The following is a 24,136-nucleotide window of genomic DNA, read 5'->3' as shown; positions in this document are numbered from 1 at the left end:
GCTTGCAGGAGATACGTTCCCGTTCTTATCTGGTTTTCTCAGGTTCCTCAATTTTTGCCTTTCTTATGCACTCCAGTTTCGTGTTAGAGAATGGCAACCAGACGCCTCTGCTATTAGCAGAGAAGCCTCTATGAGCGCTGAGAAGCTACAATTACCATCTTCGCCTCAGCCTCCTCCCCTGGCTGGAGGTAGCTGCGCAGCTCAGCGCCCGCGGGGTGGGGCAGCCCACGGGCCTGGCGCACGGCGCTGCCGCAGAACCACCTCCGCCCGCCCCCGGGCCCGCCTTGCCGCTGGGGCCGGGCCCGCCCTGGCCGGGGCGGGCAGGAGGGCGGGGCTTCGGCACGGAAGCGGCGGCGGGGGCTGCCGGGAAGGGCGGGGAGCTGCGGGTCGGTGGGGTTGCTCCTATTTCTGCGGCGCGGGGTCCCTGCCCGCTCAGCTCCCGGCTGGCGGGCGCTGCTGCCGCTCGTGTCCGTCGGAGCCGCCGTCATGCACGACGCCTTCGAGCATGTGCCGATCCTGGAGAAGCTGCCGCTGCAGATCGACTGCCTGGCGGCCTGGGGTGAGCCGCTGGGGCCGCGGCCGTGCCTCCCCCGCCATGCTGGGCAGCCCCCCTTCCTCTTTCGTCCTCGTCAGCAGCCCTCGGGGCCGCTGGGTGCGGGCTGCCCGGCTGTGGGGTGCCTGCGGTGCAGGCCTGGTTCGCGGCCGCTTCAGCGTTGAGAGCGGTTCCCTGAGTGCTGGCTGGTTCCTATCCTTGACGCCAGCGGGGCTTTCTAGTCTTAACGTTAGAGCCTGCTTGTTTGCGTTAATGTTATATAAATGTATAGGTGGTATTTTTGGGTATGCGTGATGAGGGGGTTGTGCCACCTGATCAGATGCATTGGGAAAGCTGTTGTGGCTGCTTGGGCCGTTCCTGTGGTGTGCTGTTGTGGGACAAAACTAGTATTAAAGCCCCTTCAGATGCTGTGGACTTGAGACCCTATAAATCTGTTTACCGAAACCTCAGTAATAGCACTGTATTTAGGCAATGAGTTGTTTATGGTAGAGCTATATAGCAAAGGGGGTGTGAAGATTGTTTATTTCTTTGTTGAGATTTTAATCTTTATCACTATGAAAGTGTTTACTTTGCCAGAGTATGAGGGAGCCCAAACCCAAAGGCCTCAGACGGAATGGTTGGGTAAAGTCAAGCAATGGAAGGAAGGGCTTGCAGGAAAACAAGATCGTATATAAATACAAGTATCTTAAGTAATGAGGAAGTGCTAGGAGTAGAAAGAAACATCCATGTGTATGTTTTTCCGCTGTGACCGTCAGCAAAGAGGAAGATTTTTGAGTCAGATTTTGTGACCTGGTAAAAATATTATGCCTTTTGATTGCTGTAAGTGCTGTGATTTGGAACAGTCTGAAACTTTGCTGCAGAGTTCATATGTAAAAAGTTTCTCTTTTTTAAATCTTAGTGACTGCTGGTTGTCCAAGCACTTCAAATGCCATTTAAGCAAGAATGCCACATTGGTTCAGGCACAGCTGACAATTTTGGAAATTTCTTATAAAATGCATGACTTAATTTTAAAGCATAGAACTTCTCCTTTTCATTTTTTTTTTGCCCCTATTATGTAGCAGTGTTCCTCCCTGGGAGATAGTGATGTCTGAATAATAGCTTATTGACTCTCTTGATTGAAAAAGATGCAACTGCTTGTTTATCTACTATCGTACAAGTAAGCAGGGTTTGATGTCTTGGCTATAGCTTTTGTTTTATGGTTCGGTTTTTGACCATAATCTGGTAACAAATGCTGCAGTCTAGCACTTGCACAAGAGCACTGCAGGGAGACATGCCTGTGGTTGCTGTATAAAGTTTTCTTTGGCTTTGGAACCAAGCTTCTAGGTGTTAGGGTACATACTACTTAGCTGGGAAGGACAGTCTTTGCCAGTACTGATTATTTTCTCCCTGCTCCTTTTAGAAGAATGGCTCCTTGTTGGTACCAAACAAGGGCATCTTCTTCTTTACAGGATCAAGAAGGACATAGGTAAGTTGATTGTAAGAATGACACAAGAAGTTGATTATGTTATTTTTATTTCTTTCATGTCAGATGTTGTGACATTCAATTTATGATTTTTCCTACTTAGAGTTTAAAGAATGTGTGAGATCTTTAATAGAACTGCACACACTGTTTATCAGGTATTTAAGAAGGATAGCTAGTAGTATCAGCCTGTTGTCTGTGTTAGAGTGTGCTTTATATAAGGTTGTCAGATCATTCTTTTGCAGAAGGTGTAATTGCTCTGAATGCAGTACTCACTGTGCATAAACCTGCACAAAAGCAATGCAGTGTGCTTGTTGCCTTGGGTTTGCTTGTCATCTGTTAATGAAAGGTTGGATTAGTAGATGAATGAAAGAGCAAGTTTATTCAGTGGGCTCATCGACATCAAGGGTTGGGAGAGAAGGAATTGTACTATTTCTGTCATGTTTCTACTTTTCTGTCTATCTTTTAGCTATAATTGCTCATAGTCTATTCTGGAGATGCTACAAAGAATGCTATTCTGTTTGAAACTTAATTGATTTTTCACTGGATAGATTTATATTTTGGGTTTCTACGTAGTAGCTGATAATGCAAGTTATTGAATTCAATAATGCAGTATAGCATGGGACAGCAAAGGAAAAAAAATCCAAACATTTCTATCCAGGATCACCAACTCTTGCAAAGATACTTGTTTGTATCTGCTTGAGACTGAATTCAGCTTGCTTTTTCTGAAACTTATAGGACGTCTGTTCCAATTGGAACATGCTAGTCTTGAGTTGCTAGTGTCTTATCTCACCTGGTAAATTTCTCCCCCTTTTTTGCATCAGTGCCAGGAGAGGTTATGTCATCAGAAAGTGTCTGTAAGTCTTTATCACTAAAACTCCTTTTAAACCCTTGTGGTGTAGTGTTTATTCCTTGTCTACTTTGCAGTGATGTGTTCCTTAGCGGTTTAAGTTTTTGATACTTGATTGGTATGGATAAATTCTTTATGGATATTGTTGTATCTTTGGGTTTCAAAATGCTTAAATCTTGTTATGTAAAATCCCAGCAGGGTAAAAACATAACTACTGATGAAGTTCTCGGACAAGTATGAATAGTGTTATTTGAATTCTCACCTGACAATGTATGAGACCTTCTGATGCGTTTAGTGTTAAGCATCTGATTTTGCCTTCGTAGTGCGTTGTGGTCTATTTAGTGTAAGATTTATTCAGCCATAAATTTAAAGGCAACTTCAGTTTATATACTCTCTCAAATCTTTTTGATAGGTTGCAATAGATTTGAAGTGACACTCGAGAAATCCAACAAGAACTTCTCAAAAAAGATTCAGCAGGTAGGAAATAACATTTTCTTGGCATGGGGAATCGTATCCCTTGTGTTCAGACAAGAAGTGCAGTCTTACATGTACTTCTTGAATCTCTGCTAAGATTTAAAAGTCTCCATGAGTCTATAATAGATTCTTCTAGGGGCAGCACAGCCAGGTGTTCTTGCCCACTATTTTCCTGTAACAGCAATGAGTTTGGTGTGTTCACTGAAGCAGGAAGCTAAGCATTGGGATGTACAGGCTTATTTCTGACATTTATGGAAATGCTGTTATTTGCAGTAAATACTCAGCTAGTCTGACAAAATATTTATGAAAGCAATGGTAATACACCAACAGACTGGTATAGTTTGCCTCTGCATAAAATGCTGTAGCAATGTGGCTATAATTCATGTTACCTGGAATTCAGAATTAAAGTAACTGATTATTTACTGATAGTCTTAGGACTATGTGATTTTTTTTTTTTTTTTTTTTTTTAACGGGGGGATGAACTTTGGTTCACTGGTTATGTTGATGCTCAGGAAAGCATCTATCTCAGAAATTTCTGATTAAGCAGCCTCTTTTAGTATCACTTGTGCACGTTGTTTAGAGGTCCACCTGTACTAGAATCATAGAATTGATCAAATTGGAAAAGACCTTAAAGGTCATCAAGTCCAACTACAACCTAACCATACTACCCTAACAACCCTCCACTAAATAATGTCCCTGAGCACCACATTCAAATGATTTTTAAACACATCTAGGGATGATGTCTCAACCACCTCCCTGGGGAGTCTATTCCTGTGTTTAACAACCCTTTCTGTAAAGAATTTTTTCCTGATATCCAACCTAAACTTACCGTGGCACAACTTAAGGCCATTTCCCCTTGTCCTGTCACCAGTGAGAAGAGACCAGCCCTGCACTTGCTGTAAGCACCGTACAGATATTCGAAGAGAGCAATAAGGTCTCCCCTTAGCCTCCTTTTCCCCAGACTAAACAGCCCCAGTTCCTTCAGGCTCTTGTCATAGGGCATATTCTCCAAGCCCTTCACAAACCTTGTTGCCCTTCTCTGGACCTGGTCCAGCCCCTCCATGTTCTTTCTGTAGTATACCAATTGCTACTTTTTTTTTTTAATCAGCTTAGGTTGCAAGCTCTGTGTGCTATGTGAAAAACACGTAGGGTTTAAGTGAAACTAGCTGCAATATCTGTCAGGAAGATTGTGCATAGATAGCTGCCTTGCTGTTTTTATTATTTTAAGGTTTTGCTAAATGCTTTTACTTAGACTATCTGTAATCAAGCTTCATTCAGAGGTTTTGTTCATGGATGAAATCACTGATAGAATTCTTTCTTTCAGATTCATGTTGTTTCTCAGTTTAAAATTCTGGTCAGTCTGTTAGGTAAGTAAGGAAAGTATTCTAATATTTAATGAACTCTTCCTGGTGAAGTTACTTGGCTTGTCTGTGGTATGCCTTCCACATGTGCATAGTACTCGAGTTGTTGAAAAGTTGTCTTCTAGAATTTAGGCTTCTTCACCTGGCGAAGGAAGCATTATGCAGCTTGGAATGGGAAACAGCTTTGCTTGTTGTAAGCCAACTTGAAGAGCAAAAGTGTTAACACTAAGTTTCACGACTAAAGATGGAAAAAATGTGCACATATGCTAAAGTGTGTGTGTATACATCTACAATTTATATATATCAAAGCCTGTGTGCATTCACATACATATTATATGTATGCATGCGGTCTGTACAATAGTCTAAAATTTCTGCTGTACAAACTTGTTTGATGCATGAAACTTACCATTGCTATGTGGCATCAAATGCAGTTTATATGCAGATGGCAATGTCTTATCCTCTTGTGGAAGATCTGAATTTGCTTGTTTCAGACTTCTGTTTAACCTTATGATCTTCCTATGTCTGTTTTTGCTTATGTTGCTACTCCCTTATCTATGATCTCCAAGTCCCGGCTCTCCCGACTCCAGCATGCGTAGATTTCAGCTGCCTGCGTCCTCGTGCGTACAAAAACTTGACCACAGCACCCTCTGTTTGAAACTGTTCACTTCTCACTAATTTCAGGAGCCAGTTCAAAATGGTCTTCGATCATACAGTCTTCCGTCGTGTGCTTGCCCTGGTCTAGCCTGTTTGCTGTCTCTTTCACTCCCACTTCCTCTGCTTGATTAGCACCTATTCTCAGTTCCTTCATGTGATTTTTACGAGAGCTGGTGTTAGTCTTCTCTTCTGCATGCATACTCTGGTACTTCTGTGCTTCAGCACTTACTTTTCAGTTTTTGGGAAAAGATTCATTTTCCTTTCTTGCAGTCTTATTTTCTCTAACAAGTTCTTCTTTTTATGTAGCCATAAACTGCGATAATTTGTTTGAATTAACGGTGAGCTCAGTGTGTTAAACATTGAAAAATAATTGGAATTTTGTTTAAAACAGAGAATAACATTTATGTCCATGACCTACTGACGTTTCAACAGATCACTACAGTTTCCAAGGCAAAAGGTGCATCTCTCTTCACTTGTGACCTTCAGGTAAGATGAGGAACACAATGGCACAACCTTACCTCTCTCCTTTTTCTTTTTAAAACTTTCTAATGTTGATGTGTAGATTTGGTTTGTTAATTTTGTGTTTATTATGTATCCCATTATGTCTGTTTTGATTGTGACCTTAAACTTCAGGGCACTCCTGTGGTAACTATGAGGGCAGCTTTTCTTTTTGCATTACCTCAGCAAGCATTTCCATTGCTTGTTTTATTATATTTTTGTTTCTGTTAAACTGCATTGGTTCAAGGAATGCCATGACAGTTATGGTAGATCCAGACCATAAAATGGTTCCATGAGGCGTAGCAATTGTCTGTTAGTATGTTGTGGTTTACTGACTCCTTTGTATCTGAGTTTCTCAGCCTATCATATTGTACAGAAATGTGGTCTGTAACCAGAAGAGATGACTTAATGCTCATCGTCTGTACTTTTCATCCTGTGGGAAGCTTTATATTCAGTATTTTCTAATATTGAGTGTTTCCTGAGTGTTAAAACTAGTGATGTCTTTTAAAGTGCATCTCATCACTTCAAGGTGCCTTAGTGTTTGTGTGTACAGGCACTTAGCTTTGCTAGTATTTTTTGTCTGGAAACTTCTTTATTGGGATAGAATATGAAAGGTAGTCATTAATGTTTTTATCCATCAACATAACACATTCTTTGCATTGTTACATTTCCTTTCCTGTACTGCGTAGAGTTTAAGCTGTTTATCATAGCCTTCAGGTTTGGGCTGACAGCTCTCTACTTATCTTCCTTTTCTGTGTGTGTCTGTATTCAGTGCTCTATTTTCTGTATTTCCATGGTGTCACAATTGCTGCCATCTAATCAAAGTTCATTTTCAGCTACCCCACTTACCTACTCTGTGCTTTTGTGTTTAGAGACTCCCATTCTGGCTTGAATGAACAAAGCCACTCTTCAGCTGACAGCTTTGCTTCAGCTTTGCTGAAGATTCTTTTGACCTTGTATTATCTTCTTTGTTAGTATTGTTGAGTTTAGGCCTGTCTTTTTACAGCATTCAGATAATGGAGAAGAGGTGCTGAGAATGTGTGTGGCAGTGCGGAAGAAGCTACAACTTTATTTTTGGAAGGACAGAGAGTTCCATGAACTACAAGTGAGTTGACTGTTTTGATAGTCTAGCATACCTCCGTAGGAACTCTATTTACTATTTTTTCATGCAATCCCTGCTAGAGGCAATGCTGACTTTTAGAGTATTTAGAATATCCAAATCCTGTTGTTTTTCTAGTGATTTAACAAAGCAGCAGCCCATAAAGGTGCTAATACAGGGTTTAAACTACAATTGATGACACTATTACAGTTTCATGAATTAAATAAAAGGCTGTGTTCTATATTTTAATATTCCTGTTGTAGTATGTTTGTAAGTGAAATGTATTAGCATGCAGCCTTTATAAATGTATACCTAGCAGTAATACTGGAAGTGGGTCCTGAAAAAACCACCCTAAATCTGAAGTTTTTCAAGTATGTTGTTAAGTGAGAAGGTGACAGCAAGCCCAGAGAATGGCACTTGAGAATATCACAATGATAAAAGTAAACATTGGAAATACATAGACAAATTTTCAGTTGTGCTGCTCTTCTAGAAAGTTGTGCAGCTGACTGACAGCATGCCTATTTCTGTGCATGAATCTGGCCTTCTAGTTGAACACTGCTTTTCCTTGACCAGCAGAAGTCAGGTGTGTGTGCTAGGGAGCTTGATAACAACAGTGCTTCCTGTTACACTCCTATTTTGATTTTTCTCTTGTAACAGTCATTTTGACTTGTTTTCCTCAGGGTGACTTCAGTGTACCTGATGTACCCAAATCTATGGCTTGGTGTGAAAACTCCATCTGTGTAGGTTTCAAGAGAGACTACTACCTGATACGGGTGAGACCAGATTTTGAAATTCAGTGTTTAAGGAGAAATGAATAGCAGTAGGGACTGTAGAATGCTCCTGTATTCACAAGTTGAGCTGACAAAAAATGAAAAACACTATTTGGTATTTCTGTTGTATGTGATTTTTAGAAAAGGCAGTCTAAATGTATTCCTTTAAGCCAAAGTTTTGCCAGGAAGAGATATTCTCTTTATCACTGTTGGAACTAGTATGTTTGCTATCATACTAGATGCGCTACTAGATTTGCTATCATCTTTGTGTTGGCTCTGATACTTGTCCAACCTGTTGCTGAGCAGCTTGTTTTCATGAATATGCATAAAAGATATTCATGCTTTTAAAATTGTTCTCTGCTGGTTAGCTGATAATTTATAGGAGTTCTTGGGCTGTAATACAAGGGAAGCAGCAGGAAAATGTATCTGGAGTTGAGGGAATAAGCTTGTCTGTTTTGGCAAAGGTGTGTTGTTAGGTCAACTCATGAAACATCATTTTTTAAAATACTTATTTATTTATTTTGTTGGCTTTGATTTGAGTTCAGGTATCTGAATTATCTGTGGCCACAGTAGTGAGTGGTTAAGGCAGAGAAGAAGACCGAAGAGTTTGCTTTACTTTTAGTTTATTCCTTATGTTACAGTGCTTACTCATGCTAGAATAAAACCATGTTAAAGTTTTGACCTAACTGAAATCCTGCAGTTACACCAAGAGATAATCAGGCAATTTTGCCAATGTTGCTGCTGTGCTATGCATTTTATGTGCCTGTATGGTATATGTACTCAGCTACTATCATGTGTAGCAGGAAGGCTAAGTCACAGCTTGAACCAGTGATTGAGGTAGGAAGGCAGGGCCAACCCAGGGAGCTCAGGTGCATGCAGTGCACCTGAATGATCAGAAGGGGTGGAGCCAGGATACACCCTCTCCCAGACCTCATTTAAGGGTCGGCAGTGGAGGCAAATGTATCTTGCATACCTGAGGTGTTCTGAAGCTAAGCAACTTCATTCCTTTATTTCTTTGCCCATGGCTGTTGTATTTGAGCAAACCCTCACTTGCTGCAGCCTGGGACCTTCCTATTCTGCTGTCATTGCTGCATGTTCCATCATGTGACATTATGGTAACAGGAATATGTCACCTCAGACACAAGAGTATTAATTCTTCATTTACAAATGAGTATAATCTAAATAAATGTTAATATGCAGAAAATTCCTGCTGCAATTTAAAGTTACGCTTGTCCTAATTGTAATTAATCTGAGTTGAGAATCCTTCTACTAGGTAGTATTTACTGTGGTTTTTTTTTTTTTTTTTGCTTTCAGATACTTTCTCTTCTACATCTTTGAAATGTTGCTTTGAACAGTATATTTTCTATTTTATTATCCTAGGTGGATGGAAAAGGATCCATCAAAGAACTCTTTCCAACGGGGAAGCAACTGGAACCATTGGTTGCACCTGTGGCAGATGGAAAAGTTGCAGTTGGCCAAGATGATCTAACTGTTGTCCTCAATGAAGAAGGGGTCTGTACCCAGAAATGTGCATTGAATTGGACAGATATTCCAATAGCCATGGGTGAGAATTAGCAGTAATTTTCTTGTTTGCCTCTTTGCTCCTTTGTAAATGATAAAATCGTTACTTTCACAGTGTTTAAAAGCTAGCTGGATTTGGAGTGTGACAGCTGGCTTCTAGAGTGTTTTTAGTTGTATTTTCTAAGTGCAGTGTGTCCAGTGTGTTTATTTTTGTTTCTTTGTTATCTTTACTCGTAGCCTATTTTCTTCTTTTTAACAGACATATTGCCTGTTTCTCTAAAGGAAGATTTGAAATGGAAGACAATACAGGTTTTTCTGGGTGCTTGAGCGCTGCAGAAATTCTGTATTTTGAAAGATGAACAAAAAGCCTTGTAGTCTGCTAGCAAATTGCTGTCAGCATTCGGCATTGATTTCTGTTACTAATAAGAAAACAAAGGGACACATTTCAAGGAAAATTGTTCTTTCTTGACACTATGTCAAGAGAGTGATTAACTTATATTTTCACCTGTTTCTCAAATAGAACATCAGCCTCCCTACATCATTGCTGTTCTGCCAAGGTATGTGGAGATTCGTACATTTGAACCCCGACTGCTGGTACAGAGTATTGAGCTGCAGAGACCACGCTTCATCACCTCTGGAGGGTACTAAGTAGAACATGATTGCTTTTGTTGAGCTGTTTGTGTGGTGGCATGTTGAAAAACTGGGAGAAGAGCTCTTCATACTCTCCTGGCTTAAGTAGTAGCATTGGAACAATTTGTTGCTGTTTCTGAACAGAAAAATGGGTGCAATATCTTGAGGAGTAAATTATAAGAATAGAGCATTTTTGGGAATTCTTGATCACTGGAGATATTTCTGCTCCTTCCTACTTTGCAGTATTGCTTAATAATTAGCCTTTCTATCTGATTCATAAATACATAAATTAGCCAGGATTGTTTCTAGTAGAGTGTTACTCTTTTTCAGCATTAGAACGCGGTAACTAAATTTTTTGGCTTCTTTGCAGGACAAATATTATATATGTGGCAAGTAATCACTTTGTTTGGCGACTCATCCCTGTGTCCATAGCCACACAGATCCAGCAACTTCTGCAGGATAAGCAGTTTGAGTTGGCTTTGCAGTTGGCAGTAAGTACTCCAAATCCTTTGGGTTTGCAGTGGGACTTTCTTGTACCAAAGTACGCAAAAGGATGGTTTGTCTACTACCTAGACTGCAGCTAGGCTGAAGAGCTTAACCTCCTTACTGCCTACTTTGCACAACCTCTCAAATTATAGTCTCTTTTGATGTAAGTTTTAGGGTTGTGCTGCCAGTTCTCTATGTTGATGTAGTTGCTTTAGATTTTGTAGTGTCATCTTGCATATGAGTTACCTCTCTCTAGTTAACCTTCTTGCAGACTTGGTCAGTTGGACTTTTAAGCCTTTAGACCGATTGTAAACAGTTTTGCTTAGCTTTGTGTGTTTTGTTTTTATCAATGACCAGGAATTTTTGTAATAGCCCTGTATGTTACATAATCATTTCTTAGAGATGCTGAGGGAGTGAATTTCATTCCATTGCTTATGCAGTTTTAGGATTTTCTCATTTCTGAAAACTCCCCTGGAGTTAGGCTGAAATAAATAAATTGCATGTATGATTGTGAACTTGGGGAAAAAATAAATGGAAAAAGCAAATGAATGAAAACATATTTTCCATTGTATAGTTAACTAGATGTGGATTTCAAACCTTCCAGGTTATCTCAGTGTTGCGGTTAACATGGCACATAAGAATTAATGTTGGAGGTGTTCACTTAGGAAGATTATCCTTTTTTGAGCATAGCAGGCTTTTGAATGTAGTATTCTTTCTAAACTACATTCTGAGATTCTGTGATATTAGTCCTGTTATCTCTCTAAACCATTTTCTTCTCATTTGTGCTGCCCAGAATTTTTTAATGTTTATCAATTTGTGTGTAGGAAATGAAAGACGATTCAGATAGTGAGAAGCGACAACAAATTCACCACATAAAGAACCTCTTTGCCTTCAACCTCTTCTGTCAGAAGCGCTTTGATGAGTCAATGCAAGTTTTTGCTAAGCTTGGTACAGGTAAATGCTTAAGTTGACCTTAAGATATGTGGCTTGGGAGAGATGAAATGAAGATTACAGATCATTGTATGTTTTGGTTTCCTTTTAAAATAATACTGTCTTATGGTGACCAGTCTCCTTATGAATAGCAAATAGTCTAGGCAACTTTTTAGCCTCTTATTGTTATAGTGCTCAACTCAAACTAACTGAAGTTAATTTAAATTGTGAAATTGCCCTTTGTGCAGAGTATATTTGTCTTGCAGTGTGCGTAGCATATATGCAGACGTTGGAGGCTGGAGATTTCTGCAGATGTCAAAAAGTCTACTTTTAGCTTGGTGTTGAAAATAAGGAACTTCTGTAGATCTGCTACATTCTTGTCCTCTGACTGAACTGAGGACCCTAAACCTTGTTTCTGCTTTAAGGGCTAAGCTACTGAGGCCAGGAAGCTTTTTGGTGGTTTTGGAAGTTAACATAGTCTCTGGTATTCTTCAGGTTTGTTTTAAGATAATTGAAAGACTGCCTGAAGACTGGTCTGCATCATAAAATAGTGCTTAAGACTGAGATTCTTTCACTGTTGACAGACAGCACATCCCTTAAGAATTTGAACTTAGAAATTTTCTTGATGACATCTAGCATCATATTTACTTTTGAAAGCTACGGTGGAAAAAGGCTTGAAACTTGAAATATTTTGAACGTAAATTAGAGGATGGAAATTTGGAATTTATATAAGCTCCATGAAAACAGAGGTGTGCTAATATGGATAGTGGTATTCGGTTCATGTTTCAAAAGCCTAGTAAATTTTTTTTCTGTAAACATTACTTGTTCCTAGAAATCCTGTCCTACTGTCAAAATTGTCAGCATCAGGATTCTGCAAGTAGAACAGAAGATGATAGTAATGGATTGTTCTCTGTGTGTGCCAAGAGCACGGGTTGAAACTTGGTTAAAGCTATGTTACATTTAAAGAGTCGGCAACATTATATGTTATGATTACTAATACTAGTTATTTTTTGCTTAGATCCCACTCATGTGATGGGTCTGTATCCTGACCTACTGCCAACAGATTACAGGAAACAGTTACAGTATCCCAACCCCCTGCCAGGGCTCTCTGGGGCAGAGCTGGAGAAGGCACATTTAGCTCTGATAGACTACCTAACGCAAGTGAGTACTCTCATTTCTGTTTTTAGAGCAGGGTTATTCAAGCTGTAGCATGGCTTGTTGGGCAGGTTTTTGCAGGAAGCAGTATGTCTACTCCGGCTCTGTTAGGCTAGCCTTACTAGGCTGTCTTCATGGTCATATGACTTCTCTGAGATCTGGGTAAAATTTATTCCTGAACTAGGATCTGAATTTGAGTCTGGTATTTTGTTTTCAGTAGCTTTCTGAAGAAGTCTCGAGCTCTTGACCTTTTGTTTTTGTTTGGTGACTGTTATGGAGGGCACTCTATCTAGGAGATGGGTTTAAAGCATGCACTGTAAAGTTGAACAGGAGGTAGTGGATAAAATAACTTTCTGACCTCCTTATTTTTGTGCAACTGGACTCTCAATTGTTCTGTTGCTATTCTTACTAGACTAAATGGGAACTTGTGTTATTAGGAGAAAGCTTTTGTGCCTTGTGGTTCAAAATGTAGGTTGTTTTAAATGTTTTAAACATCTTCTGATTTCTCTAAAATGTCTTTGCTCAGGTTAACTATATATTTCAGACATCTTTCAAAACTACAATTTTGCAAAACTAATTTATATACCTTAATGTGGTTGGAAAGATGGTATGTTGAATAGTTAGAAATAGTAAAAATTCTTAAGGAACCAATGATAAAATAAGTTACTTGTTTAATTTTTTTTATTTGGTGGCTTATATTTTCTGAGGGTGGGATTGAGAAATTCATGACTTTTCCATGTTAAATTTTCATTTGATGTCCTTCAGAAAAGGAGTCAGCTGGTGAAGAAGCTAAATGATTCTGACCATCAATCCAGTACTTCGCCCCTCATGGAAGGAACACCCACAATCAAATCCAAAAAGAAGCTGTTACAAATCATTGATACCACCCTGTTAAAGTGTTACCTCCATGTGAGTTTCTTGGGCTGTTTCTCTGTTTCAACTCACTTTGTGTACTATAAGTTTAGGGAGAACACCTTAGAAATATGTTTGAGTGTTCCCTTTTTGTTCGCAGACAAATGTAGCGCTTGTGGCACCGTTGCTACGTCTGGAAAACAATCACTGCCATATTGAGGAGAGTGAACATGTACTGAAGAAGGCTCACAAATACAGTGAGCTCATAATATTGTATGAGAAGAAAGGTCTGCATGAGAAAGGTGGGTGTGAGGTTGGGGTAGGGAGAGGGGAAGGGATAGGAGCATATGCTCTTAATCTTGTTATTATTGCCTGCACATTTTTTACAGCAGAGCTTTTTTTTTGTTCTCAAGAGGTTTGCTGTGGCTTAAACTGGAATGATAGTCATGCTTGTAAAGGAATTAAACTTTTTGTTTGTCTGAAAGCATTACAGGTGCTGGTGGATCAGTCAAAGAAAGCCAACTCGCCTTTGAAGGGTCATGAGAGGACAGTGCAGTATCTGCAGCATTTGGGTAAATGTCGACATTGTTTCTGTGGAAGTGTTGCTCATTCCAGGTTTTAGTTATTTTATTGTTCAGAAACTTCATAGATACTGTCAAGCTAAAGGATAATCCGGTTGTCTACTCTGCTTTCTTGTGTAGTGCAAACTTTAAGAATTAAAGCTCTGGATTGTCCTGTTTAAACTTGAGAATCTTATTGGTAGACATTCCTTATTTCTGACTTAAAAACAAACAAAAAAACCCACAAAAATTAAACTGTAAGAGAATATACCGTATTATCTTGTATTTTATTCCAGTAACTGTTTGCCATCACTGATGAAAGGAAAGTCTTACTTCTGGGTTAGGCTTTCCAGTGGAAAGTCTAGCTAATATTTGCTGGGCTTTGTAGTGCCTTTCCCAAAATGAAGAATCCTATGTGAAGCTTTTGTTTCCTGTGTATAGATAAATCTAGATAATAGCCTGTGTATAGATTAATCTAGGTTATGACCTAACAGTTCTAGTTGCTGGCTATAGCATTGTAGTAGCAAATTTCTTAGCTTGGCTATTCATTGTAAGCTTAAGCCCTTTTTTGCTTTTGCTGTTGTTGTGAATGTCCCTTCCCATGTAATATATTATTTAATTCTAAATACACAATTCTCATTTATCACAGTACTGGTAAATCAAACTCAACCATCCAAAGTAGTTATGGGGGAAATAAATTTCCCTCTCACACTTAACGCTACTGGCAAAGCTAGATTTTATATAAAATTCCAGATTGTGTATCTGTACATATATATTATATGTTTAATATTTTTATTCATTATTTCTTTCAAGAACTCTTGCTGGCTCTTGTTAGCAACGTAGGTAATCAATGATAATATGTTACTTCCCGTGACTTTGACACCATTCCTGTTTGTGCTATGTCTCTTATAGTTATCAATTGGTGTAATTTGATAATGTCACTCACCTATTAGAGAACTGTAGGTGTGTGACATTCAGATTATAGCCTAACAAAATAATCTGCTATTTTTTAAGTTATTTTTGTAAGGATTGTTATCTTGATAAATTCATCTTGATGGACTTATATCAGCTCTTCATTTATCACTAACAATGAAAGGATTTGACCCTTTGCCATAGAGGATGTTAGACTGAAAAGCTGGAAACCGAATGAAAGAAACTACACAAGTTAAAAGTATAGTGTTTTTCCACTCTAATAATAAAAATTAGTACTGTTAGTAAAGGAAAATTTTCAGGAATTGATTAAGACAACAGAACATGGTTTTGGTCTGACTTGTGTAAATTTTGTGGCACTTAGTATTTGAGTGTTAATTTTTGCTCCTGTTGAAATCATTTTTCCAAAGTATTGAATTGTCCTTCGCCTGCAATGTGTGATTTGTTTGATTGGAGAGGAGAAAGCAAAAAAGAATTTTACTATCATTGAAACTTGGATATCACTGAAAGCATCTGCTTGTGTTGTGAGTAGGTGGATCTTTAGGAATATAATGCTAAGCACTGCTACCTTTTGTGTTCTAGGTGCGGAGAATTTGCACTTGGTATTTTCCTATTCTGTCTGGGTGCTAAGAGATTTTCCTGAAGATGGGCTGAAGGTAAGTTTGCCTCTGAGATTCTTAGTGCAGCGTGTGGTGTAAGAATGCATGTAGTAACATTAAATCCAATTTAGTGTCTGATATGATCTACATTCAGCGTTGTAACAAAAAGCTTAGCAGTAGACAGATCAGGACAGCTTATCAGTTTCTTTTGTCTTTTTTTTCCCCCATTCTTGGAATACCTTGTTTTATAATAAGTGTCTAAGAACCCTTAAGTTTGGTGTAACGTCACTGTACAAGAGCATGATAGAATATTTAGATGTTAATTTCCTTTTCTTAATTTTCTTTGACTTATGTATTTTGAGAGGTGTTGGGTACTGTAAAAGGTATGTGTTGACAGAAGTAGGAATTTGGTCATCTGTTCAAATGTGAGATATCTTCTGGGTGTCTAAATAAGCTGCTTGGATTTTTTTTTTTTTTTTTGTAATACTACTTGTGCTTAGTCTTCGGGCTTACATGATGATATGTTGAACTTCACTGCCTCAGAGAAAATACATTGCATACAAAGTATTCTGTGATTAAAATTTCTTTTTACAGATATTTACAGAAGACCTCCCTGAAGTGGAAGCATTGCCACGAGACAAAGTGCTCAGTTTTTTGATTGAAAATTTTAAAAGTTTGGCTATTCCTTATCTGGTAAGAACTCAATATGTGTTAGTGCATTATGTTTAGTTCATGTTATACATAAGCCTTTAGTTCTCAAGGTGTACGTGGTAGTGTTTCAGCTTTGCTGTAACTTGTGCAAAGAAAATAAAATCCTGAGGATTGTAGTAACCATAAAGTATGGAATTGTTGCTTGCTTTTAGCAAATTACTTGCCAGAGTAAGTATCTTTAACTGAATCTGAACTTGTGTTTACAGGAACACATCATTCATGTCTGGGAAGAAACTGGTGCACACTTTCACAACTGTCTGATCCAGCTGTACTGTGAGAAAGTGCAGGGCTTAATGAAAGAATATCTCAACTCTTTCCCTGCAGGTATGTTCTAGCCTTTTCTGGTAGGCCAGGGAGCTGGGATAACACAGGGGAACTTTCACAGTGTAGTGCTCTAAGCCTCTACTCTTCATATTGATAAGATGATGATACCCTAAATGATGAAAGAACTGGAACAACAGAAATTGTGTTTGTAAGCAAGTCTAGTTTCTTGCTACCTTGGAAATCTTAAGTGACCAAGTGACAACTTTGCTCATGGTTAAAAGAAATGGCAGCTACTGCTCACTTTATTCTGTTGAGGGCAGAGGTGGGTTTTGATTAACCATGTACTGTCTAATCAGAATCTTGTCCATGTGTTTTAGAAACCTGAAGTTATTTGTCAGGTGCACCCAATTCTTACAAATGTAACAATTTCATTAGAATGTGGTTTATGCTAATTTTATTTTTTTCCTCTTCTGTGTACTGATGTCATGAAATAGTTGTAATACGGTAACTGATATTATTTCTTTCATACAGATAAATCTCCAGTGCCTGCTGGGGAGGAAGGAGGAGACTTAGGGGATTACCGGAAAAAACTTCTCCTTTTTTTGGAGAAGTCTAGCTGTTATGAACCTAGTCGACTAATCAGTGACTTTCCCTTTGATGGTGAGTTCAATTTCTTTAGCCTAAACTAAAGCCTTGTTGTATTTTACAATAAAACCTTCTCAGTGGTTAAGAATCATAGCAACTAGAAGCAGAGAAGATGGTTAGATCTGTTGTAAGTCACTGTGTTTATTCACTGCGTGTATGCTGACAGAACTGTTTTTCTCAGTCCCTACAGGACTCATTTAAATGCTGGCCTAAGACCTTGTGGCATCTCCTATCGCTTAAGTATTTAGCCAAACCTTTAGATGAACTTGAATTCCTCAATAGTTTGTTATATCCCAAGGTTACTTGAGAATTCAAAAATGTTACTATCTCTACTGTATAGTAGACTTAGTGTGACTTTAGTCCACGTTTAAACTGCAGTTTATCCTTTTTTCTGATAATCTAGTTAGTAATGGACCTTATGTTGTCATTTTCAAGTGTAGCTATTGACTAATTGTTCATTCTATCACTAGGTCTTCTAGAAGAACGTGCTCTGCTCTTGGGTCGTATGGGGAAGCATGAGCAAGCTCTGTTTATTTATGTCCATATTCTGAAGGACACCAACATGGCTGAAAAGTAAAGATTTTTTTTTTAATAGATTTTTGTAGTGAGTTGTTGCTGTGTGTGGAGCATGAGTGATATATGGTTTCAGGATCTTGTGTCCATGTTTCCTTGAGTCTTGGGCTCTTCCAGTTATCTGTTGATTACAGATAATAATGTAATCCCCTTGTGAATTACCTTTTCGCATTCTTCTGTTATTGCACTTCTGAGCAATATTACACTCATTAAATGAGTTCTTTGTTTACTTCTTGTCAGGTGTGGCTTTCCACTGGTCTTTAGTTTGTCTCCACCCCTTCCCTTTTTATAAAATAATGAAATCAAGGTATTAAATTCAAGTTCAATGTGAAAGTTTTGTAAGTTGATTGGAAGTGAGAGACAAGCACAAAACCTCCCTTTTCTTAGCATTGTAAAAAAAAAAAAAAAAAAAAGTAACCATAGTTGCACGTCCTGATCCAGTTGATCAGAATTGGATGTATGGTCACCTGATGTGGATGGCCTCAGCAAATGAGCTTTTAGATGATAATTTCTCTGGAATGAGTTTCTGGGTTCCGAATCCATCCATGCATTTCACTTGATTCTTCTCTGTTCTAGCTACTGCCATAAACATTATGACAGAAACAAAGATGGCAATAAAGATGTAAGTAGCTTCATCTTTGCAGACTTCCTTTTTCTGTAAGGATGTTTTTAGACCCTAGATACTTAACCTGGCTTGCCTGGGCCGCACTGAGTGAAGAGGATTTGTCTTGGGCTGCATATAAGATATATAGTGTAGTTAATATATATAAGTAATAAAACTTATTTTTTTAATATTTTTTTTCTTAAAACACTGAAAAAAGGGAACAACAAAAGCATAAAACTGACAGATTGGACACATGTAGACTGCTTGTGCCATGGTAGGGAATGTAATGTTTTTGCTTTGTATAAGCTTTGGATTTTGTGTGAGGTGGACAGGAACCTATGTATAACCTCTTGGGATTTAGGAAGTACATGCTTACACTTTTTTGTTTGTTTTTGTGAATGCTACTGCATTATTTGAGTTGAGTGTATATTCTGTAGGTAAATTCCTGATGCAATTTAGTCAAAGTACTGCATTCGTATTCCACTCATCTTTACAAGAATTAATGATAAAAATCAATGTGTTGTTTTCTAAAGGTAAGTGAGTTATATAAGATAAATGAAGGAGGCATGATTAGAAGATACTACTTGTACATTCTATGCTAAGGTTTTTCTATACGTCTTAAAAGTCTTTGAACATCACTTGTACTTTATTCCCATGGTTTTAAGAAAAAAGTTGCTTAAATGACTCTTAGAATTTTGAATGGCAAAAAAAAAAAAAGTACTTTACTAGTACTCTTTCTGGGTTCATGAGTGCAATGATTTCAATAGCTTTCCTTCTGTGTAACAGGTCTATCTGTCGCTGCTCCGGATGTATCTTTCCCCACCTAGTGTTCATTGCTTGGGGCCAATCAAGATGGAAGTGCTGGAGCCTCAAGCCAATCTGCAGGCTGCTCTGCAGGTGTTGGAACTACATCACAGCAAACTGGATACCACCAAGGTAAGAAAGACTTGTACGTACTCTTAAGTTTGTACTGTTGGCAGAACCTACTGGAGCAGGTGTGTGTGCAGGATGTTACAGTGTGAATGTGAGCGAACTTCTATTTTGTTCTCTATTTGTTGTAATTTTTCCTAATTAGATATACTTTGCTTTAGGCAATAAACCTTCTTCCAGCAAATACACAGATTAGTGAGATTCGAATCTTCCTAGAAAAAGTCCTTGAAGAAAATGCCCAGAAGAAAAGATTCAATCAAGTACTCAAGAATCTTCTTCATGCCGAGTTTCTGAGGGTAAGTACCCATAACCAATAGGAATTGTGTTGCAGAGCTGATGTTCAGTATTTTAATCAGCTATTCCTTATATGTGATGTGTTTCCTCTGGATGGTACTGTAGTTCATCTGAAATTAGTAAATGTGCACCAGATAGTTCGAACGTCCCCTTTTCAGGGTATGATGGCAAGTGCAGTCATTTTAATTTGGATGGAGCTTGTGCCTTTCTGAGTCTTTGGACTCACTGTGCTCTGGGGTGCGTTGCAGGATGGTTTTGGAGAGTGTGGATTAGATTTCTTCCAAGTAAACTAAATCAGATGATGCACTTCAGTAATCAGCTGAATTGCTCTTAATGGGTGGAATGCTTTAGTCTGTGGTTCAGACTAATTCAGAATAAAATCCTGAAATATGTGTAATGTTGACGTTGGGTATTCAGTACCACCTGCTCTACTCTACACAAGACCAAGTCCTGCTTATTTTGTGCAATTCAACTGGCTGATGTAGATACAGCCACTGAAAACTGAATGTTCTGATTAGTTTTCAGTTTCACCAGACTAGAAAGGAACTGTAGTGTGGTATTGCTTTTTAAGCAGTTTATTTACTGTCCCATAGGTTCAGGAGGAACGGATCTTGCATCAGCAAGTAAAGTGCATTATTACAGAGGAGAAGGTGTGCACTGTATGTAAAAAGAAGATAGGCAACAGGTGAGAGATCATGTGCTTTAAAGTTTGGGAAACAAAATCAAATGCGAATCTTATCTTAAAATGCATATATACATGTATGTTTGGTGTTTGTGTGTGTGTATACACGTACAGAGAACACAAGAGTATGAGGGAGAAATCTGAAGAGTGTTTGATTGTCATTCAACAGAGTGGCTAAGACAGCATCAAAGTCAATGAAGTTTATTGCAAGAGTTTTAATCTTGCTTTCAACAGAACAATAAAATGTCATCAGAAATTCTCAAGACATTTCACTACTCTGGAAGGCAGAAAATAGTATCTGATACTGAATTTAGAATATTTTTGTAAGAACACTGCCTACTACCTGCTGCTTAGCTGCAGTTTAAGGAGAGTGATGTAAAGAATCTCAAACTAAGATGCATGTGGAATAGCTGTATATCTAATGTCTTTGTGATTCCCTGTCTAATTTATGTTTTGAAGTGTAGCAATCTTAAAACATGTAAAAGTAGAACTGTTTCACTTGATACTGAGATTCCAGTAACTTTTCTTCTGCTATTCCTAGTAAGTAATGATGGACTGGTATAGAATGAGAATGCTATAGGCATTTTTTTTTATTTGAAACTCCAGTGGAATGCCACACAATCATTAATTGTTTATCTTTTTGACGTGAACTGTTCCAAAATATCACTAGCATTCACAATTACAGGAAATAGTTCTTTTCTAAAACATTTTAATGGACATGAGTCTGAATATATTATTGCTATGTGTTTTCAAATTTGTTATTAGTGTATAGCTTGTAACATCAGAATTAAAATTTGTATATGCAATATTGGTTTGGTTGTCTAGGGTTTTTCTAATACTGTGAATTTCAGTCAGGGTTAGAAGGACCATCATGTCAGTAAGTCACCAAGTGATCTCCCAAAAACTAGAACAAACTTAAAACCAAAATCAGCTACAAAACGATACCAGTGACTTCTAAGAAAAGTGTGCCTGTAGAAATGAAAATAGATTTTTTTTTTTTTTTTTACTGATACTCTCAAAATCCATAGAACTCTTTTGTCTGATTTTTACCAACGGAATATTCAGGGTGAAATCTCAATAGGAAAGAATCAGTTCTGTGTAAGCATCTTTTTCTGATTTTGACACTTGTACGTTCCTGTTCCAACAGAGAAAACTGTATTTGCTGTGTTTCAAAAAAAAAATTGACCTTTTTGTCTTCTATCTCTTCACAGTGCATTTGCCCGATACCCTAACGCAATAGTTGTGCATTATTTCTGCTCCAAAGAAGTCAACACGTTGGACACCTGATCTGGCCTTATTCAATAATCCCAGCGCTCCTATGAAGTTCAGAAGTGATGGCTTAAAAAAAGTTGATGCTTCTGAGATTATTGAGGCTTGTTTCTAGGTTCTCACTGGGTAGAAGTCATTTGTATCTAAGGACAGACTGTACCTATATGGTCATACTGATTTACCAGAAAATGACTTAACCTTGTCATTATAGTGCTGACAACTATGTTGAACCTCTCAGTACTCAGATGAAGAATAAAAACTGATCAGCTGTAAGCTTTGTAATGCACTCCAACTTGTGAAATGAGTTGTCAGACAATTGTAAGCTGTTTGCAAGTCAACTTTTACAGCAGAAGTCCTCCTTGGGGTAACAGTGTTGTGATTTGGCCTCGTATGTAAGTAGTCCTTCAAAAAAGAAAATGTATTTCGAGTCTTTGCAGCTGTATCACCATCGCATGTAAATCACCAGATGTATGGCATAAAGAAGGCTTCTATGCCTATTTCTAGATGTAGAAAATAGTTTTATTTTCATCACAGTGATGGGAATATTTAAATGTTGGCCAAAGGAATCTGTTTATTGATGTTCGGTGTTATCACCTGACTTTCGGAAGAACAGAATTTGCACAGGGGATAGTCAGGCAAACAGCAAATGCATCACTGAAGAGCTGCTTTTTTTTTTTTTTTGAGAACTGTAAATTGAATTAATTTGTGCGCTGTTGGCTGACTTTGGTCACTCTTAGCATGACTGGAAGCTAAAACACTGTTCTAAGAAGTTCACATCTGCATTCATGCAAAAAGCAAAGAAACACCCTGGAAAGCAACTTTTTGAGGGAATGAACTACAATGATTGCTTGAACTTCTTGACTACACTTAAGATGTTGTGTATATAAAGCTCTTTGGTCACTCTTTCACTTCCCAGCACTGAAGTAAAATCTAGACTATTTCAACATCTTTTTCAAATGCTTTGGAACAACTGCGTTCTGTGCAGGCTGGTACTGTTCTTAAGTTACACTTGGGCCAGAGGTCTAAACTGCAAAAACTGGGTTGTACCATACTCCTTGTAGGCTGTAATATTTTTGTCTAACTTATTTTTCCATAGGCTGTAATCTATAGCAAATTGATACTGGAAATATTGAGATATGTGATTGGTGCAGAAAGAATGTGAGCAGCAGTATTGAAAAGGAAGCAGTTGCACAAAACTTAACTGACTTGATCTTTGTCTCCAAATTGACTCCAGCGAAACTTATAAATTTGTAATGATTAAATAATACTGTTCATGATATGTAACTATCAGAAATTACATCTTAATGGTTAAGTAATAAAGCCTTTCTGCCTAAGCTGTAACTGAATCTCAGCTAGCTTTGTAGGTTTAGTTAAGCCATTGTTAAATGGATGTGTTTTTTAGGAACAGATCTGCAGTAAGCTGTCGGGAGTCCTAATTCACTTTAATTTACCACTGTTAATGTTTTCCTTTGGTAACTGTTTGTTTCCCTTTTCCACGTGTTTCTATTTATTGTTTATATGCTGTGCATTCCTATGAGTTTCATGGTCCAGTGTTCTACTACTTCTGTGTTTGGATATCCTGGGTGGTATTGCTACTAATGTCTTTCTGTAGAGTCTGAGAAGAGGGAATCTGTGGTGTCAGTGTTTTTAACCTTGTATTTCTTCTATTTGAAGAAGAGAGTCTAAAGTACTTATATTCAATTTGCACATTCTGTATAGGTCTTTATATACTAGTTCAGGTACAGAGGGAAGATAGTTTGGGAGAGTTGTGTTTACAGATCATTGAGAATGAAAGAAGGGTATTTATCAGGCCCTGTATTCTTTATATACAAATATGACAATGTTGCTCTGATTTTTACCTATCTTAGATTTAATACTGTTGGTATGATTTTTATTTACTTTGCCACTCTCCAGGTAGTAGATGATGATTTGCATATGAGGAACTTCATTGTGCTCTTACTTCCATGGTTAAGGTTGTGCCTCTGTTCATCTCTGTTGCATAGCCTTTATAAAGAAGTGATTTCTGCTGTACTTTTCTTTGTTGGTTCATACCATGTGGCTTGGATTCACTTAACCATACAGCAGGTTTGTCTAAAGCAATAGATTGCAATAAATATTGTGAACCAGTGTGTGTTTCAGTCATTGTGCAGTTAAGCTTTCTGAGCTGCTCAGTTTCTCTTAATAATCTTTGCTTTCTTCTGGAAGTCAGATTTAATGCAGGGGCTCTCAGCATCGCTTCTGCTTTAACGTGTAATTCAGATAAGGCCATGTCACTTGAGAGCTGTTACTGCTTCTCAACTTCTGCTTTGGATTTACAAGTTCATAGTAAGTTTGTGAACATTCTCAAAATCCTACTAAAAACACTTTTGTATCCTTTGAATAATGTTTTTGAAAGTCTTATATAATTAAATACATATTTATTAGAGAATACTAACATCATTGATGTGGTTTTTTTGAGTGGTGATTTGCTGTTTCAGGGGGAAGGTGATTGAACGACACTGTGGTGGAGTCAGGGAATATTAAGGCTAACAGATTTGCAGTTGCTTGACTTTTTTAGGTCAGACTACTGTAGTGCTGGTAGTAGAACATACATGCTCATTTTCCCATTCTGTAGAAATGGGAGATATTGGCTCTGAGGTGAAGTCTTTGTCTCCTTCACAGATAGTTGAACTGGGGTGGGGGAAACAACAACAAATAAAGAACGAACAATCATCAAAAAACACTGAGAGCATCCTTTGGAGTTTTGATGAAGTGCTCATCTTTAATATTTATGCGTATTTTAA

The 24,136-nt window shown here is 38.1% G+C and overlaps 1 protein-coding gene across 2 annotated transcripts; it reads left to right on the top strand.

Annotated features, from left to right (window-relative positions):
• The first annotated feature begins 362 nt into the window (after positions 1-362).
• On the top strand, positions 363-23,480 carry VPS39 (VPS39 subunit of HOPS complex). Of its 2 annotated transcripts, XM_015287070.4 has the most exons (26): positions 363-559; positions 1,953-2,018; positions 2,837-2,869; positions 3,275-3,339; positions 4,661-4,703; positions 5,743-5,837; positions 6,856-6,954; positions 7,629-7,721; positions 9,099-9,282; positions 9,760-9,880; positions 10,240-10,360; positions 11,180-11,309; positions 12,304-12,446; positions 13,206-13,349; positions 13,453-13,594; positions 13,778-13,864; positions 15,365-15,438; positions 15,976-16,074; positions 16,299-16,416; positions 16,888-17,016; positions 17,472-17,574; positions 18,151-18,196; positions 18,965-19,114; positions 19,270-19,404; positions 19,996-20,087; positions 21,296-23,480. In XM_015287070.4, exons 1-26 carry the CDS (start codon positions 487-489, stop codon positions 21,369-21,371), a joined length of 2,661 nt encoding a protein of 886 aa, XP_015142556.1. In that variant the 5' UTR covers positions 363-486; the 3' UTR covers positions 21,372-23,480. The 2 variants fall into 2 exon arrangements, with proteins under 2 accessions (XP_015142556.1, NP_001026365.2); NM_001031194.2 differs by lacking the exon at positions 2,837-2,869.
• Positions 23,481-24,136: the final 656 nt, after the last annotated feature.

The sequence above is a fragment of the Gallus gallus genome, chromosome 5 (assembly GCF_016699485.2).
Source record: "Gallus gallus isolate bGalGal1 chromosome 5, bGalGal1.mat.broiler.GRCg7b, whole genome shotgun sequence".
NCBI lineage: Eukaryota > Metazoa > Chordata > Aves > Galliformes > Phasianidae > Gallus > Gallus gallus.
The sequence above is the reverse complement of the archived record's forward strand: the minus strand, read 5'-3'. Positions and strand labels throughout refer to the sequence as shown.